Source organism: Silene latifolia, chromosome 3 (genome assembly GCF_048544455.1).
Source record: "Silene latifolia isolate original U9 population chromosome 3, ASM4854445v1, whole genome shotgun sequence".
NCBI classification, from domain to species: domain Eukaryota; kingdom Viridiplantae; phylum Streptophyta; class Magnoliopsida; order Caryophyllales; family Caryophyllaceae; genus Silene; species Silene latifolia.
The window spans coordinates 10455236-10475519 of record NC_133528.1 but is presented as its reverse complement, the minus strand read 5'-3'; the positions used below and the strand labels follow the sequence as shown (position 1 = coordinate 10475519).

The 20284-nt window shown below is 43.4% G+C and overlaps 2 protein-coding genes across 6 annotated transcripts in view; both read right to left on the bottom strand.

Moving 5' to 3' along the window:
* Positions 1 to 15889, bottom strand: part of LOC141647171 (putative wall-associated receptor kinase-like 11) — a 144349-nt gene extending 128460 nt beyond the window's left edge. For all 5 annotated transcript variants that reach the window (XR_012545678.1, XM_074455264.1, XM_074455262.1 and 2 more), the window contains exon 1: positions 15412 to 15889. The gene's annotated coding sequence lies outside the window, so the exon portion shown is untranslated. The remainder of the gene's footprint in view (positions 1 to 15411) is intronic.
* Positions 15890 to 18625: 2736 nt separating this feature from the next.
* Positions 18626 to 20284, bottom strand: part of LOC141647169 (wall-associated receptor kinase-like 9) — a 29628-nt gene continuing 27969 nt past the window's right edge. The window contains exon 3 of the mRNA XM_074455259.1: positions 18626 to 20119. Coding sequence (XP_074311360.1) covers positions 18894 to 20119 — 1226 coding nt within the window. The 3' untranslated portion in view covers positions 18626 to 18893. The remainder of the gene's footprint in view (positions 20120 to 20284) is intronic.

The window sequence follows — 20284 nt, the reverse complement described above, 5'->3', positions numbered from 1 at the left end:
ATGAAGATTGAAAACTAACACAGGGAAAGGAGTGGGCCAGCCAAAAAAAATAAAAAATTACCTACTACAACAAGTTAACAAAACATCAATTCTGTTCAAAGTGAAGGGGGAGGGGGGAGGGGGGCATTACTTGGTTTTATTCGTAGTTAAAATAAAGTTCGGAGTATTTTGAGTAGCACCTCCATAGTTCAAAGTATTCTTATTAAATAACCCTTATGTTTATGATCTGTATACACACACTCCAATGATTATTTAGTGATTACATTTTGATTAAATCGTAATTTATACTTTTTGTAACTATGTAAGGTTACACTACATCATCTTAACATAACACTTTAATAAAATAAATTTATCTTTTATCCGCCAACTTCATTCTGATGCGAGAATACAAACTAAAAATGTATGAGACCATAAGTGGGGAAAAATAAATACGATAACTTGAATTACTATGAATTTCTATTATCTATTTGATAACTTTAATCTACTTATATTAGGATAATTTTATTAAAATATATTTGATCTACTTATATTAGGATAATTTTATTAAATTTTGTTTTAAATAATAAGAAATCCACTTTTATTAGGATAATTTTATTTATTTATATTTTTTCGAAATTTACCCTTGCTAGGATTTCTAAAAAAGTTGGACTCTTTAATATCTCGCTCGAAAAGTTCCTGCTTTATATATATGTATGTATGTATTGATTGATTCTTCTTCCTGGACAGGCAAAGCAAGGGACGTCAATGAAAGTAACAGTAACGAAATTGCGAAGCAAGCTACCAATAATTTACCTTGACTTAAATCAAATCACTGTGCTTTTTTTGTTACTTAGGAAGAGCTAAATAGGATCCAAATGAAAGGTGGTGTTTAGGCACTGAAAATATATCAGCATGCAAAATTATTGGCTCTACAGCAAAATTTACTAATAATTTCTCCTCTTTCGAATTCCAAAACTACTAAGTAGCAATTCAAACTACAATAGGTCTTGGTATAGACGGGTGGGGCGAACAGACGGGTAAAGACCTCTAATAAAATGGGTAGGGGGACAAGGTGGGGCACCCCCATGTGCTTCCCACTTTATGACAAATGGGTATTTTGTGAGGGAAAATGGTATCCGTCTATACGTATAGACGGATAGTATCCGTCTACAATGAGAATTTGTGTTCAAACTACTTGCCAAATCTCAAGAGTCAACCCGAGTCCTTTTCAGTTAAAGGGCAACCACAAAACACAGAATGACGATGAGAGGTGTTGAACACTTGGGCCGTGGTCCTAAGTATCATACCAATGGTTGAGTCAACTCACATAGTGACATACTCACATTCATATCCTAGCCTAAAATTTATTCCTTAAGCTAGAATTCATTCAACTATATACATACCATACAGAAAACAGACGTACTTGGAAACTTAAACTCCTCCTAAACTACAGTTACTACACATATTAGGCAACTAATCATCTAAATCATTGAGCTAATACTTGACTTTCTTCACTAATCATCTAAACTACAGTTACTACACATATTGGCTAAATACACAAACCCTAAGAAAATTCATTAAAAATCCGACCTGCCGGATTCGAACCAGCGACCTAAGGATTATCTCTTGAAACAACTACAGTCCTCTCTACCAACTGAGCAAAGGTCGGAATTCTGCTATCATCCTCTCGAATTGATAATTAAAACCCTAATAATGAATAAAACACTACTCTCTATGTCTCAATCTTTTCTTATCTTTGATTAAAGTACCGTTCATAATGAATAAAAAATGAATGGAACCGAGGGAGTAACAATTCTCAAGCATCCAACCTCTAAAACTACAAAAAAAAATGACAATTACTGCAATTAACCTAAAATGACAATCATTATTGATGGGGCATATTCTGCACCCGCTGACCGAGTCAACACAATGAGCAAGGTCAAAGCCAAAAGACAGCAAGTCAACGTATTAGAAACCCTTAACCGACGCAAATGTCGGCTGTCACTGGGTCTCGGCTAGGCAACTAGCCGGTAGGAGGCATATCCGCGTACTCACATCCAGGTCCCCTCGGCATGGAGTCAACCAGCTCGCCGGCCGCCATGGGTCCCTCGGCCGAGGGTAGAACAGTCTTTCCACCTGCTACTGCCACTTGGCCACTTGGCCACTACGTGACAAAAGGTGAAAGTCTATAAATACTCCTCAATCCTCATTGAGAAAAGGATCCGAAAATATAACCTAAACATCCACAATTCATCTCACAATACACTAATCTGGTATAAACTCCCTTATCTCTCTACAATATCCTTTGCCAAGTAACATACAACTTAACCTCTTTAAGTTTACTGACTTGAGCGTCGGAGTGAGTACGCTCGGTATCAAGCCGAGCCCTCAGTTTGTTCATCTTAAACAGAAAAGAGCGAAAGGAAGAGTCAAGCAAAGACATCATTCAACAAGCTTACGTGGTCATAACACTGCTCCGAAATTACATCCGGAACAATTGGCGCCGTCTGTGGGAATCTAGACACTAAAAGCTAGTCACCTACCTTACAAGAAAAGAAGAAACAAAAAAAAAACCATTCAAACAGCTAAGATGTCAAAACAACAAGAAGTAATTGTGAGTGACGAAACCGCATTCTACCAGGATGAGACGTTCCCAAATTCTGAGATCGGGCAGTCCCCCACCGGCCGAGTGATTGAGCCGGTGAAGTACGGGATGCTGAGAGAGCCAGAAACACCGCTGCCTACCGACCAAGTCACTGTCATGGGACATGTGGTCGATGCAGCCAAACTGAAGCTATTCCTGGACCTGATGGGTAGTACACCGATTACCCCTGTCACGGTGACGGGGACGGTAGCGCACCCACAGGTGACCAGGGCCCATAAGGTGACTCCGAACAACCTGTCCGGAGCAATACAAGGAGCTGTTAGGACGCCGGCGGTGCCCGTGGTGCCAGTGGCAGACCAAAGTCCTTCCCCCACTCGCGGGAGGATAGCGTCGCCGCGGCAACAACGAGGACACCCCCGAAGAAATGAAGAAAGAAGTCCGACTCTCCAAAGTCGGACAACAAGAAGCCCTTCCCGCCACGGGGAGAGAAGCCGGACTAGAGGTGCGAGGAGCCGATCGCCGCGTGTCATTCGACACGTGGTCAGACAGCCCCTCAGTGCTTTTGCCCTCGAAGTCCCGGTGCCGACCAAACTGAAGCTGACGCCGCTATCATACAAAGGGGATAGCGACCCAACCGACCACGCCGAGGCTTTCGAGTCTTACATGTCGGTATGGGAGCAACCCGATGAGGTGTGGTGCCGAGTCTTCCCAACAACCCTGCATGGGATGGCACAGAGTTGGTACAAAGGGCTACCGAATGGCTCGGTGTACTGTTATGCCGACCTCAGGGATAATTTCCTAGGGATAATTTCCTAGCCCAGTACGCTTGCAACAAGCGAATGGCCGTGGAGACTTCTGATCTCCTGACTATCCGACAGGGGGACGACGAGTCCCTCCGGAGCTATGTCAAGAGATTCGACGCTAAGGTTCAAGAACCGAGAGCCGAACACGAACCGGCGCCTTCGCACTAATGAAAGGCTCGCCGAAAGGCGAGTTCCAAAATGAGCTCATCAAGTGCGAGGACCTCAACCTAGACTCACTTGGAAAGATGGCCGACCGAGCCATAAAGGTGGAGGACTATCACAAGACTGGTAGGCCACAACCAAGCCGGGCACCCAGAGAGGAGGAGCCGCCGGGACAACGCAGATGAAGGACGCCGTGACGTTAATAGGTCACGGCCTGAGAGATTTAATAAGAAACAGAACTCGGCGGGCGCCGGGGGGAGTTCGGGACCATATACCCCGAAGCGGTACAGCAATCTCACCCCCCCTGGTTAAATCACCGGCCGAGGTATTTGCCCTAAGCAAGAGCGAAGGGCAAAAATGGGCAAGGCCCCCCAAGGCGAGGGGGGACGGCGAACTTGACCAGTTTTGCGACTACCACGGCCAACCCGGCCATAAGACCGACAACTGTCGGCATCTGAAGAACGCCATCGAAGAGCTGATCCGAAATGGGGCCCTCAGCAAGTATGTAGCTGGAGGCCAAGGAAAAAGCTCCAACGGGCGGACGGGCAAAATCGATATTCCGTAGAATGGGAGTGATCCAGGTTGTCATCGGAGGAAACGAGAACGGTGGGTCAGCTAATGGGCACAAACGGCACTTAAATGAGCTTTACCAAGCCATCAACTTTGTGCCCACCACAGCGACCCCCGCTTCCACCGTCCCCGATATAACCATCGGAAAGAAGGATTACGACGGCGTCATTGCCCCGCACAGCGACCCGCTCGTAGTCCACCTAGATATAGCCAACCACTTGGTCAAGAGGTGCCTAATTGATACAGGCGCCTACACGAACATCATGTTCAGAGAATGCTTTCTCAATCTCGGTGCCTCAAGATTGAAGATCCGAGCCCCCGCACCAACCCGCCGTACACTTCTGCTCCGGGGCCGCCCGTACCCCAGGGTCAATCGGGATCCGGTGATGTTCGGCCAAGACGACGCGCTAAGAATGTTCTATCGAGTTCGTGGTCATTGACGGTTCGTCCGCCTACAATGTTCGATAGGCGGGTCACTTTGAGCGAGGCCGATCTTTGTGATGTCCATCCTGCCCCGACATTGATGTATGTCTCGGACCGGGGAAGCACAAAAGCTCGTCTCGAGGGACGAAAGAGACGAAATTGTCAATGTCCAAGTATCCGCGGGGGTGCAACATGCAATCCCTCAAAGTGGCGAAGAAGTCAGAGAAAGGGAAGAGCCCATCCTTACAACAAGGGGGCGAACGGATGGATACCAACGTCAGCATGGTCGAAGGAGCCGAGACCGAGGAAGTGGAAATTGACCCAGGACGCACCGTAATCGCTTGCCGGTGTTGGCACGGAGCCAAAATTCGAGCCGATCTCCTGAGACTGCGAGGAAGAACAAAGACGTCTTCGCATACTCGGCGGCCAGAGATGCCAGGCGTGAGCCGGGAGGTGATCGTTCACAAGCTGAACGTACTCTCCACCGCTCGCCCTGTCAAGCAGAAGATGAGGAACTCCTCAGCTGAGAAAGACGAGGCCATCAAGGCAGAGGTAGATAAACTACTAGAGACAGGCTTTATCATGCCTTGTACTTACCCTGAGTGGCTAGCAAATGTTGTAATGGTAAAGAAGTCATCAGGGGCGTGGAGGATGTGTGTTGATTTTACAAATCTTAATAAAGCGTGCCCCAAAGATTGCTATCCCTTGCCTCGAATAGATAGTTTAATTGACGCAACGGCAGGCTACACTATGCTGAGCCTGCTAGACGCCTTCTCGGGGTACCATCAGGTATTCATGGCCGAGGAAGACATGCCTAAGTGCGCATTCATCACCATACACGGCACATACATGTATAAAATGATGCCGTTCGGTTTGAAAAACGCTGGCGCAACTTACACTAGGCTGGTGGACAAAGTGTTTCAGGATCAAAAAGGGCGAAACATCGAGGCTTATGTCGACGACGCTATTGTAAAAAGCAAGTCTGACAGCGAGCACTTGGCCGACTTGAACGAAACATTTTGTTCACTAAGGAAATATAGAATGAAGCTCAACCCAAAGAAATGCAACTTCGGTGTCCGGGCCGGTAAGTTTCTCGGCGTACTTGTCAGTGCTAGGGGAATTGATGCCAATCCGGAGAAAGTCGGACCTACCGGAGCCGAGGAATCGAAAAGAGCAACACCGTTCTTTCAAATACTAAAAGGGAATAAAGACTTCAGCTGGGGGGAGCAACAGAGCACAGCTTTCAGGCAACTGAAAGCTCACCTTCTGACACTGCCGACCCCCACGTCCGTGCCGATCTTTGGGGAGACGCTATATCTATACTTAGTCATGTTACCTCGGCCACGGTCGGTCTTGTAATCGTCGAGAGAGAAAAACAAGCAAAGAACACCCAATCTACTTTATCATCCATACACTGCTAGCCGCCGAAAGAAACTACCCACTGATTGAAAAAGCGGCCTTCGCCGTCGTCGTTGCCGCAAGGAAGTTAAAACCCTACTTCGACGCACATCCCGTGACGGTCTTAACCGATCAGCCATTGGAGAAAGCCTTAAAAAAATTCGAAAAATCAGGCGGACTTATCAAATGGGCGGTGGAGCTATCCCGCCGGCATTCAATACAAGCCGAGGCCTTTGATAAAGGGGCAAGCACTTGCGAGACTTCCCGGCCGAGTGCACATATCAAGAAGAATCAAATCCCTGTATGGGAAGTATATACGACGGTCCGCCACGGCGAATGACTCGAGCCGCATCCTTATCATCGGCCCTAACGGGGGGACGTGTTTGAGTACGCCTTGAAGTTTACCTTCTTGGCCTCAAACAATGAATCCGAATATGAGGCGGTGATAACTGGAGTCGAGTTAGCTAGAGCTGCCGGGGCGGAGCATATTGTGTTGAAGACAGATTCACTCTTAGTAACCAATCAAATCAGAGGAGAGTATGAGGATCGAGACGATGGGATGATAAGGTACCTGGAAAGGGTAAAAGCTGACACCTCAAAATTGAAATCTTTCCAAATACAGTGTATCCCCAGGTCTGAGAACAACCGAGCCGACGCTCTCTCAAGACTTGCCAGTTCAAGCATCAAGAATGTCAGTCGAACCGTGCTAGTGGATATCAGGAATGCTAAAAGCATCACTGAGACCGTCGGCATGGTGGGCGACATCGAGGCCGAGACGACGTGGATGACTCGGATAATGAAATTCAAACTTACAAATGAGTTGCCGGAGAACCGCAGTCTCTCGCAGAAGATAAAAAGGATCGCCGCAAGGTACTTGGTGTTCGAAGGAGAATTATACAGGAGGTCTGTAATAAGGCCACTCTTGAAATGTGTCGGCCCAGCCGACGCGGAGCTAATACTGACAGAGATTCACGAAGGCATCTATGGACATCACATGGGGGCAAGAACGCTAGCCCACAAAGCTCTCCGAGCCGGCTACTTCTGGCCTACCATGCTTGAGGATTCCAGAGCAAAGACCAAGAAGTGCAAGAATTGTCAGATGCATGCTCCGGTGATACATGCTCCTTCCCGAGACCTACAGCCGGTGCTTAGTCCCCTTCCTTTTGCACAGTGGGGGATGGATTTATTAGGGCCATTTCCGACGGCCTCCGGAGGAAGAAAGTACCTGATTGTCGCCGTTGACTACTTCACCAAATGGGTCGAAACTGTCGCGGTACCTGCCAAGACCACGGCGGCCGTAAGAAAGGTGATTTGGGAGAACGTTATAACTCGATTCGGGTTGCCCCAAGTCATGGTATTTGACCACGGCCGAGAGTTTTGGAGCGACATGGTGATGAACTGGTTGGAAGAGCTCGGTATCAAATTTGCATACTCCGCCGTCTGCCACCCTCAGAGCAACGGGCAGGCGGAAGCGACTAATAAAACAATCTGAACGGTGAAAAAGAAAGTTGAAGATCTAAAGGGAAGGTGGGGTGATGAACTACCGGCGTCCCGTGGTCACTTCGAACCACGGAGAAAGAAGCAACGGGATACGATCCATTCCACCTAGTCTACGGGTCCGAGGCCGTGCGCCAATTGAAGCAGCGGTGCCGACATTCAGAACGCAAACTTTTGACCCAGTCGAAAATGAGGAAGGCCTAAAAGCCTCCCTAGACCTGGTCCAAGAAAGCCGAGACACGGCACGGCTCAACTTGGCAGTATATCAAAACCGGATGAGAAGAGCATACAACCGAATGGTCCACAAAAGGGACTTAAGAGTAGGAGATCTAGTCCTAAGAAAGTCGGCCGCCACAAACAAAGGAAACGTCCATGGAAAAATGACGGCCAACTGGGAAGAACCCTACAAAGTGGTTGAAGAAATGAGGCCGGGTACATACCGGATGACAGACATTGAGGGTGTTCCTTTGATGAGCCACTGGAACACGGACAACTTAAGGAAATATTTTGTATAGTGGCGGAGGTGTCCGAGACCGTTGTGGGCACCCCAACGCATGATTATACCTTATGAAGAATAATCCAAGTTTTCCATCAAATACTTGTCCTCTCCATAGTCATGCCAAAGAAGACGCCACGGCCAAAGCCGGGCAGTCACTACAAAATGCAGTTGGTACTCGCGAAAGCGACCAACATGCGACCAAAGTAGACGCCCTTCCGGGCGATCCATCGCGGCTGATACTCGCGAAAGCGACCAACATTCTTAGGAACGTATAAGTACATTGAAAACGCAAATCCGACCGCCTCGCCAATCCGGAGTGGAAGAGGAAGCGATCAATATGTCTACAGATCTGAACGCCGTCGAGCCGACCTCTCGAATGCTCGTGGCAAAGCGGAGCAATGGGGACACAACGACCGATACGCTAGCATGTTCACAACAGCGGTTGGGAAGCGCAAATCTGTCCACCTCGGCTAAGACCGGGGGTGGAGGAGGAAGCGACCGACATGCCAACATGTTAAGAAACGTTTTAAGTACAATTGAGATGCGCCTTCTAACTGCCTCGGCTAAGCCGAAAGTAAAAACGAAATAGCGCTCAATATGTTGAAAACGTAAGAAGACAACTTAATGGAGGCAAAATAAACAAACTTTATTGAAATGTTTACAGGTGAGGCAAAACAAAGACGACGGCCGTCCCCATAGGGATAGCCTTAACACAACCTACCAAAAGTTTAACAAAAACAAAAATACAACAAAAGGTTACAGACATAAAGCTTGAAGCGCCAAAAGGATGGCAGGGAGGAAAGGCTCAATAGTTGGCCCCCGAACAGCTGAAGCTATCTGAGGGGCCGGGTGAATCTGGTGACGACCGCCCGTCTCCCTATGCATGTTTTTGCTCGCCACCGGCAGTAGTAGCGGCATCACCATCAGTGGGCGACCCGTGGCCGACTTGGCGCCTTCACACCGCTTCGCCCTCTCAGCTTCCTCCCTGGCCGCCTTCACCTTTTCAGCATGAGCCGCCTTGGCCTCAGCCTCCTCAGCAGCCTTTGCCTCCTTTGCCTCCTCCGCAGCATCCGCCTTCTCATCAAGAAGCCGGTCAAATTTTTGCCACGGGAAGGAGTCTTCAGGAAAGAGCTCTTAAATTACATCCCTGGTAGCATCCTCAGCCCGGTCCCGGTACTGGGCACACATGTCAGGGATGATGACAGTTTGGAGCGTCTCAATGTCCTTCTCCCTCTGAGCAAGGATGGCCTTTGTATTCCTGTGCTCCTTCGCCTCGGTCAGATGCAGGGACTTCTATTTTTCCCTCTGCTCAACCATTGCATCATAACCACCCTTTGCCTTCTCGCTCTCCTCCCGCAGCTTAGCGGCGTCAGCCAACGCAGCCTCAGCTTTGGCTCTCTCGGCTAGGACCCGCTTCTCAGCTTCCTCCTTAAGCTTTCGCTGAGTGAGGAGGTCCTCCATGGTGGCAACGAAGTCCTTCTTCGCCTTCTCGGCCTCTTGCTTAGAAGCAGTAAGCTCAAGCCTAAGCCGTTCGAGCGCAGGAGCTGCCTCAGCCATGAGCTTTTCCTGCTCCAAAATGTGAGCGTCGGCTATATCATTCCACTTCGCCAGCTTCTTGCACAACCTTGTTCCCTCCGCCGCAATCTGAGCGGGGGAAACCTTCAGGGATGAGGAGTCGACGGTGACATTTTGATTGCCGTCTCGCACAGTGCACTTCCCAATTGCCGATCGCAAAAACAATGGCCGTAAACGGTTGATCTACAAAAATTCAGACAAAGCATCCATGTCAACATTCATTGACATGTTAGAGAGCCCGTGTCGGGAATGCCTAAATAACCTAGGCTAAATCCGAGCCGTGGGTTAGATCCGTACAGTCTTGACCTTCTTGGATAGAGGGCCTACCGAGTCCTTCTTTTCCCCGCCTCGAATAATGCGGCGGCAGCATTGCCTCTTTTCTCTTCTTTCGAAGAAGGAGGAGCCTCCGCAACGTGACCTCCTCTTCAACATCTATGACCACCGCGCTTCGGACCACGGGGATCAAGATCGAGCCGGAGTTGACGTTGTCGCCGCCGCCAGAGACGTTGTCTTTGGTTTGCGGCGCGACGTTATCGGCACCGCGCCGAGCCGTCACATCCAAAGGTTTTCAATCGCTGGTCCATGAGTTCGTTAGAGCCGGCTCGCGATCACGTGGCTGGGCCTTAGGATGCAGCTCAATAACTCTCCCGTCCTCACCAAGTCCGAACCGCTTGAGGACGTCGACAGACAGTTCCGGGCCAAAACGGTCTGCAAAAGAAACGAAGCAGGAGTTAAAGCAAAAGAAATAAACCAAGGTTCAAGTACAGAGACATAAAAAAGCAAAGATGGGCCTCACACCGACCCCACTCACCCCGGGCCGAGGGCCTGGATGAGGCCGACGTGGCAGAGCGCATCCTCAAGAACGATCTGCGTCTGGGGCATCCATCCCTTCGGCGTACCATCCTTCTCACCTCAAACAAACGCATCTTCCGCTTCTCGTCCTCATTAAGATAGACCTTCGAGGCGTCCATCTTAAGCTTACTACGGGAGACATATCTATCATGCTCCCCCTTATTCTCACACCGCAAGTTGATGCGGCTTTGGAAGGACCGGGGCAGCGAGTAGTCCTCCGGAACCTCGACGTATACCCACCGCCCCTTCCAGTCCTTGCAAGATGTTATCTTCGAAACGGTAACGTAACCCGGCTCCGTCTGCACGCTGTACCATCCCGTGCCACCGAGGGTAGACGGCCGAAGATGATGAAGCCGGCGGAACAGATTAACCGTTGGAGCCTCCCCCTTAAAGAGACAGAGCCACACAAAGCCAATTATCGTCCTGATGGCCAACGGATGCAGTTGTGCCACGTCGACGTTCATGGCTTTAATGATGGCCGCAACGTATGCATTCGTGAGGAAACCGAGCCCATACTCCGTGTCCGATGTACACGCCGATCTGACCCTTGGGAGGGCAACAGACCGCCTGACCCTCCTCAGGGATAACAATTTTATACCCCTTGCCGAAGGAGTAATGGTCTTCGAAAAGATCAGGACCGGAACAACTAGCGAACTTATTCATCCAGGCACGATCAGGATTGATCGAACAGGCGTCGCCATGATCCAGGAGATGCGGCCTCCCCGAACCAGAGGGAGTCGCCTCATCATCATCCTCATCCTCAAAACCCTCCAAATACTTATCATCAACTTCAGGAGAAGGCGACTTCGGACCCCCAAACCCTATCGGGGTGACGACTAGTGGCTCCTCTTCATAAGGATGCGACGGTTCGCCCCCCGGCGCAGAGGTACTGGGTCCAGCATCAGCAGAAGACATGACAACAATTACTTAACTAATAAAAGTTGAAAAATTTGTTTGATTACCTTGGAAGGAAATGTTACACCGAGTAACGCTTCGAGAAATTAGAGAGAGAAAGAAACTCTTCGAAAAAACTAGAGAGAAGAAATTTTTTGAGAAAATGAAGTTTTGCGGTCAAAATGAGGGGCACACTGCTCTATTTATAGAGCAAAGCCCATTCAATTGACCAATCAGAGCAAGGCCCATGAAGCGTCAACCAATCAGCACCAGGCCACATGTCAAGCATGCAGCCACGGAATGTCAATCGACACACAGTAACCACTCTTCTTTGACACGCTTCCTGGTATCTACTTCCCACCTACCCGCCGATCGCCCAAGCTTGGCGGCCAGACCTACTGGGGCAATCAAAGGCACACGGCACTCCCAACCTTGGTCTCGGCCAACGCCATTTTCTTTTCCACATTTGATGTCCATTACACATCCATGTGGAGGGGGATACGGTACGGCCTGAACAGAACCAAGCCGAGGAAGAAGAAGCCGGGTAAGAAGTTCAACTTGCGCAGAATGCACTCAACACTCATCGAAGGTCCATACCACGGCATAGACTACGCTGGGGGCAAATTGATGGGGCATATTCTGCACCCGCTGACCGAGTCAACACAATGAGCAAGGTCAAAGCCAAAAGACAAAGAAGTCAACGTATATTAGACATGCCTAACCGACGCACTGTTTACATTCACTGGGTCTCGCTAGTAACTAGCCACCGAGGCATATCCGCGTACTCACATCCAAATCCCCTCGGATGGAGTCAACCAGCTCGCCGCCGCCATGGGTCCCTCGGCCGAGGGTAGAACAGTCTTTCCACCTGCTACTGCCACTTGGCCACTACGTGACAAAAGGTGAAAGTCTATAAATACTCCTCAATCCTCATTGAGAAAAGGATCCGAAAATATAACCTAAACATCCACAATTCATCTCACAATACACTAATCTGGTATAAACTCCCTTATCTCTCTACAATATCCTTTGCCAAGTAACATACAACTTAACCTCTTTAAGTTTACTGACTTGAGCGTCGGAGTGAGTACGCTCGGATCGTTCGGCCCTCGCTTGTTCATCTTAAACAGAAAAGAGCGAAAGGAAGAGCCAAGCAAAGACATCATTCAACAAGCTTACGTGGTCATAACACTGCTCCGAAATTACATCCGGAACAATTATCATTTCATATATAGAGTAAGGAGCCTAGCCACACACTCTACTTTTATACTGTGATTACAAGGACACTCTACTTTGATACTGTGATTACAAGTAACAACACTCAAGTTGCAAACCAAACAAGGTACTTATAATTTGACAGACAACTTTGATCATTGTGCTGGTAATTACATTACCTAAAAAGAGCCAAGTATCATACAAATGAAAGCTAGGATTTTTGCTCTGAAAATACAGAAGCATATAGGATGATTAAATCCAGACAAAGCTTACAGATAAGGCGATAATATAAGCATCGTCTTAGTTTTATTCTTCAAATATTCTCTCCTAACTCAAATGATAAAACAGTCTAGGCAACTCAATCAATATGGGTAGCAATACAAGCTACTTGCATTAAGCTCGACACTCGAGCCTATTACGATTTCAAATATACGGAGACTTATCCCGAGTCCTTTTCCGCTAAAGGTGAGCCACAAAGCGCAGAATGACAATAAGAGATATTGAACACTTGAACCGTCATGTGGTTGAATCCACTCACAACCATGTCTGAGCCTAAAATGTATCCCTTAATCTAGGTTTCAACTAAATACGTTCCTCCCAGATAACAGATAATTGCGAGTAAAACTCGAATTATCCGGGTCAACTTAAACTCTCATCTGACCTACACATACTACAGTACTGCACGACTAAGCCATTAATAATTGAGCTAATAATTCGTTATCATCTAACAATAATCTAGTATCATCTAACCAAAAGTTCTAAAAAAATCAACTTAAGGATATCTGTTGGAGGATATGGTATATGAAATATGCTAGTATCCATCTATTTTTAATGTTATATGATACCTCCTATTACGATAAAGTACTTCATACACCATATCTCTAACAATATCTACAATAGTACACTCTAAAGAGTAAAGACTGAACTCATAACCGAGAGTTATAATCAATCAATGTTATTTTCGCACAGAAAGGCTGCAACTTTCAAAACTAAATAGTTCAGGGCACAAGTGAGGAAAATCCTATAAATTAATAGTGATTAAGAAGACGATTGTTCAAAATCAATCTCATGCAACACATAAAAATTATGTAGTAATCAAGTCAGTGAATTAAAACGAAAGTTAAAAGTAAATGACAACTGAATACTCCGTATTGAATATAAATCGAATTTGAGCATTGAATGTTGAAGAGTATTAACATTAACCAAGTTGAGTCATAGAAGCGATCAATTAGAGGAAAGACTTGAAAAGGCAGACCGGCTTGGTTTTCATTGCTTGACTTAGTGATAAGGACTTGTAAGGTCAGTCAATGGAAAGGATAAGGCATGCTAAAGCTCCAAACCCCACCCAAAATTATTATTGTTTTCATTGCTTCACTTATACAGATCAAAGGTTTACTTTGACCAGTTGGTCTCTTTTAAGACGGACATATCCACTTTCAGAACAGATACTGAGTATAGAACTTAGCCACATATAGTTCGATTACAAAGAATACAACTTAAACGACTGTACCCAAGGAGATCGGTGAAGGGGACCGTAAATAAAGTATCAGCAATAAAAGGTAGCTAACCAAGTTGAGTAACTCAAATTTTATCATTGTGCTGTTAATTACAAATGAAAGGTGGGATTTATGCACTGAAAATACATTAGCATATAGTAGAATTATTAAATATAAGACAAAACTCACTGACACTTTAGTAAACTTAGCTTTAATCTACTAGGAGTAATAATCTGTCTGATTCCCGATTCCAAATGAGTCACAAGTTCAATGGTTATAGACAGCTCTGTCAATACGGGTAGCAACTCAAGCTACTTGCCATAATCTCAACTCTCAAGTCACTTACACTATCCCGACTTTAACCGGGCCCTTTTACTTTACAGGGGAGCCAGAAAGCGCAGAATAACGACAAGAGATGTCAAACACTTGAACCGTGGTTCAAGACTTCAAGGTATCATACCGTGCCAATGGTTGAGCCAACTGACATCTATTTCCGAGCCTAAAATTTATTCTTTAACCTAGATTGCAACCAAACATGTTCCATATATAAAACAGACAAACTTGATTGATTATTGAGCTAATTCTTGCTTCATTATGATCAAGCGCGCTCATTAAGTTTTGGCTAAATAACACAAAACCTAGAACAGATTTACAAATCTGACCTGCCGGATTCAAACCAGTGACCTAAGGATATCGGTTGATACAAGTATATAGTACTCCGCTCTACCAATTGAGCTAAGGTCAGATTTCGGGTATTCTGACTTCATAAAACCTAATACTCCCTTTATCCTATTTTTATTGTCCCATTTCCTCTAAAATTATCCCAAAATTATCGTAACCTTTCCAGAATTAGTTTCTAGATTTAGTAACTAGAAGATATGAACATCTAATATTTCCCCTAATTAAATAACTACTCCCTCCGTCCCGGTCATTTGTTGTCTTATTCCATTTTGGGAGTGTCAGTCAATTATTGTCCTTTTTATTTTTGGAATGGATTTGATGAGTAATTTGATATTTCACAATCAATTTGATCCACCTGTCATCTAATAATTGACCCCTCCTCTTTCCTAGTCTTTGTGACAAAACCAAAGGACAGCAATTAACCGGGACGGAGCTAGTAATTGTTCCCTCCATCATAATTAAGCTGTAAATTGTTATTTCATCACATTTACTTGCAACATCACAGAATAAAAAGTAGGACAATATAGATGAAATGGCGGAATTGATAGAAAAGACGATTGGCTAGAATCAATCGCATGCAATCCCTAAATTTAGTAATCAATTCAATTGAAGTACAATCGGAGTTAGGTATGAAAACATGGTGTTCAATTTCAATAAGTACTGAATTTGCAAGAGTATCAAGTATCAACTGTATTTTGCTGTCAAAAAAAAAAAAAAAAAAAAAAAAAGTATCAACTGTATTGAGTGTGACAGAAGACTGACCTTGTCAAAGATAGAGTAGTATCGGGTAATATCTTCGCACCGCACTTGAATTTTGAAGAGTATTTGCAAGAGTATCAAGCATTGAATGTTGAAGAGTATTAACCCAGTTGAGTCACAGAAGCGATCAATTGCTTGGCTTAGTGAGAAGGGATTGTAACTTTGAAAGGTCAGTGAATGGAAAGGATAAGGTATGGCTTGACTTATACAAATCAAAGGTTTTCATTGCTTGACTTATACAAATCAAGGGTTTACTTTGACCAGTTACATGCATATTGAATTTTCAAAAGTAAGTTTCGGAATTGAGATAAAGAAGGTGACTGACCTTGTCTTTACGTATAATTTGAGCAAGAATTGTATAACTTTGATTGATTATTCGCCATTGTTGAAAGTTCCATCCGTCGACTTTTACTCACAAAAGGGGAACTGAATTTTCTGTTATAATCGAGTCGATCAAAAGCTCCAACTTGACAATTACTCGTAGTAGACTATACAACTAGTTGTATACATCTTGATCTGGTTGTATAGATTTGAGCATTTGAGTTTATATGTACATTTTACGAGCTTTATTGGAAAGAATTTGAGCGTCTTTATAAAAATTTTAAACTAAATATATTATAATGAAACTGAAAAGTAATACATATAACTTCAATTAGATTTTAATTTTGACATCTAAAAAATTAAAATATAACTTAAAAATTTTAAAGCTCGAAAAGATTGCATATAACCTCAATTAGATTTGTCTTAGATGTACCATGCTCATATACATCTAGATGTATATAGTCTTATTTGTGCGAACTTGAGGAGGGTCGAGTTTGCAATTCATGGACTATACAACCAGTTGTATATGTTGTACGGTGTAGAACCTGAGCTTTGTGTCAAAGTATCCGAGCTTTATATTAAAGAATATGAGCTTTATTAGAAAGTATTGAGTTCATTCATTTACACATTAAAAACATGAAATTTAAATTAGCTCAGAAAGAATACACGTAAGCTCGGATTCTTATACTTGGTTGTACCATGCTTATGGTACAACTGGATGTATAATCCTATTTGTGTCGAGTTTGGCCCCCTATGATATTTTTGTACGAGTTGTTTGTGATTTGAACTTGGCTTGAGTTTGGGTTTGGGTCTTGGCTATGTAATTAAGGCATATATAATGGTACAAATTCTCATTTTATACCGGCAATATCTATTTAAAACTGTAGATAGATAGTGTCCTTTTTATAAAATGAGAGTGAATAGTGCAAGTTGGTGGGAAATGGATAATCTCATTTTCATTTTGTGAGAGGGCCAGTAATCCGTCTATAGCTTTAGACGGATAGTATCCATCTACAATGACACGGATCGAATATTGATAATACCCGGAGAATTACATTTTCTTGTAGTTAGAAGGATCTCAAATCCTAATTTAATAAGGGAAATATAGCAAATCACCCTCATAAGTTTGATACTATGTGCAATCAAGCCCATTAACTTCTAAATGTAGCAAATCAACCCCATATGTTTCTCTTAATATGCAATTAATCACATATCTTATTTTTAAGAATAAAATTTGCTAATTAAATATTTTAATATTATTGAAAATCACTTTTTTTTTATTTTTTTTATTTTGACGAAAAATGTTCATAATATGAGAATTGTTAATGATGTTACAATGAAAAGTTAGATGAACAAATTTATGTTTATACAAAATTGGTTCGCATTTTTCGTTGAATATGTAAATATTATATTTAATTATTTAAGAAATATATTTATAATAGTTTAAACATTTAATACCCTTCTATATTTGGCATTAATTTAGAAATTATAGAGTAAATTACACATAAATCAATGCAAGTAATGCATATATTAACTATTTATTTCTTCTTTTAGTTGCTTAAATACAACCCACTGGGTTGTATTTATCATAACCCTTTATATAATAGAAAACAATAGATTTTAGTTAAAAGATGGTAAAAAACTTGATTTGTGTTTAATTGCACATTTTTGAAAAGTTATGGGGCTAATTTGCCACAAGTAAAACTTTTGGTTCACTACTTAGGAATGGAATGGATTGGAATGAGAAACCATAGGAGTATGAGGTTCTAATTCCATACCTTCCAAAACATGTTTGGTTCATTAGAAAAATAAACATGAAGGAATAGAGTTTGAATCCATGGGGAGGATGTGGGTATGAGATTCCAAGGAGTTGGGGTGGAATGAGAATCCATCAGGATTGTAACTCCATTCCAAAATACCCAAACCAAACACTAGAATCCATTTCATTCTATTTCAAACCTCCCAACCAAACACCCCCTTAAGGGCTGATTTGTACATAATTCATAAGTTAAGGGGGTAATTTGTTACATCACCGGATTTAATAATTTGACATGTTCTCTTATCTATGCAATTTGTGAGACATTTCAATGATCCGATTAAAAAAAAGGGTCATTATGCTTAGGCGGTTAATAATAGTACTAGTGTAATTCACGTGCTAAAGCACGGTATTTGTTAGATTTATTTTATAAAGAGACATTTTCAATTAAATTATATGCATAAATAAACTGTACTTTTAATTTATTGTTATAATCTACTAAATACTCCGTATAATACTCCCTCCAATCCACACTAATGGTAACATGGATCCAATTTTTGTGAGAAGAAAAGTTGATCCATGTTACCATTGGTCTGGATCGGAGGGAGTATTAATAAGAGGTACCATCAAAAGACACTATAAGTAAGTTATTTTATTACTATTAAAAATAATGTTATATCATTACATGCAAATAATTTATGATACTAATAATACAATTAAATTAGTTGTATAATCTAATAAAAACGCATATTGATCTTAAAATGAAAATTGGTAAAAATAGTGGGTTAATTAAAAAATTATTAGAGCATCCGCAAAGGTAAAGCTCCCCATATTTTCTCTTTTGTTTTGTTATTTGTCCACCTTATCTTCCACTAACGTTTCCATTTATCCTCACCATTTCATAACTACATCTATGCAACAATGGGATTTCCCCCAATTCACACACAAAAATTTGAGAACCTCTCCAAAAGTTACACAAATTGCCCTACTTTTTTTTTGGACCTCCCCTAAAAATAGTGGAGCTCTAAATAATAGGGGTTGGTGCAACAATGGGATAATGAGATTGCTCATTTGAGAAAAGAGATGGCAAAAGAGAGGTGATTTCTCTCATTTGCGGATCGGATGCTCTTAATTCGACGGTGGGATAAAAAAGTCCAATCCAATTCTAATTCAACGAGATGATCAGCAGCTGAGCATTTACAGTAGTAGATACATCATCAACCAAGAATCCAATCACACTTCCACACACAGACATACCCTTAAACGACTATTCTGACATTAAGAATAGCGGGCAAGTGCTCTGAACTATGAAGACTATAAGCGGTCACAACACACAGCAAGTAACAAGTGTCAATCTTAACAAGTACACTGTATAATCTAGATTGCAGAATTTTAACACAATATCAGATTAAACTACGTTCGCAGTGAAGTACTTCGTATCCATGAGGGGTTGAAGCTCGATAGAGCAAGCTGGAGGATCGTTTTCTGAAGAAAACACGGCGTTACCAAAAGGACCGTCATTTGCATATATCACTTCTGTGACACCTTGATTACTGTTTACATGTCCATGTTCTCTTTTAATAGGAATATGTGAGGATCTAATCCCGTCCAAGTATACTGCAATTTCCTTCATAGTAGGCCGTTGTTTACCGTTCATATTCAGGCATTTCCTGGCAATTTCAACGATAGCCATGAACTCATCTTCCTTACCCTCGTTTATAATTCGGGCATCTAGCATATCCAACACACGACCCTCTTCCATCCCTGTAAGGAACTCGGTGGCCAGGTTTATCCATCCTCCATTTCCCGTGGGGCATATCGGTTTCTTGCCCGTTATGAGCTCTACTAGGACTACGCCAAAGCTATAAACATCACTTTTCTCGGTGAATTGATTTGACTGAAAGTACTCGGGATCCAAATACCCATATGTTCCTAGAACGACGGTAGTGACGTGAGTTTGATCGATGTTAATGGCCTTAGAGGTACCAAAATCAGAAACTTTTGCTCGATACTTCTCATCTAGAAGTATATTGGTTGACTTTATGTCTCTGTGGTAAATAGGAGCAGAAGAAGATGAATGCAAATATGCAACTGCTTCGGCTGATTCTGCTGCAATTTTTAATCGCATTTTCCAGTTCAAATGGAATTCTTGACCTTGATCATGTATAAGCTCATAAAGAGTTCCATTTGGGATGAACTCGTAGACAAGAATAGGGACTTCTGTCTCTAAACAACATCCTAGTACTTTGACCACATTTCGATGGTTGATCCGAGAAAGAATTACCAATTCATTGATAAACTGTTCGACCTGGCTCTCGTCAACCTTTTTAGCTGTCTTAATGGCCACAATCTTTCCATCCATTAACATCCCTTTGTACACCATGCCTTGGCCTCCTTGGCCGAGTATTCTGTTGTCGTTGAAATTGTCGGTAGCTTTCTCTAGCTCAGTGACAGTAAAAAGTTTGGTAGTCTCGACAACACCCTCATCAGAAGACATTTGCTGCTGCAGTAGTAAGCCACCGTTTCTCTTGAAGTGCTTGGCTTTTTGCTTAATCTCTCTCCTCCGCTTCACAAATCTATAAAGCCAATAGAAACCTAGGGCCAACAGCACAACTCCCGCGCCAATGAAGAAAGCTGAAAACATCATAGCATACGCATCAACACAATCAAGAAGCGTGTACAGTTTAGTTTTCAAATGACAGTGGCATGTCGTCTTGTACAAATTGGGTGATGTGAATACAGGGAACGTTAGATAGAGTATAACAAAATATATTAGCTGACAACATCCGATGTACATAC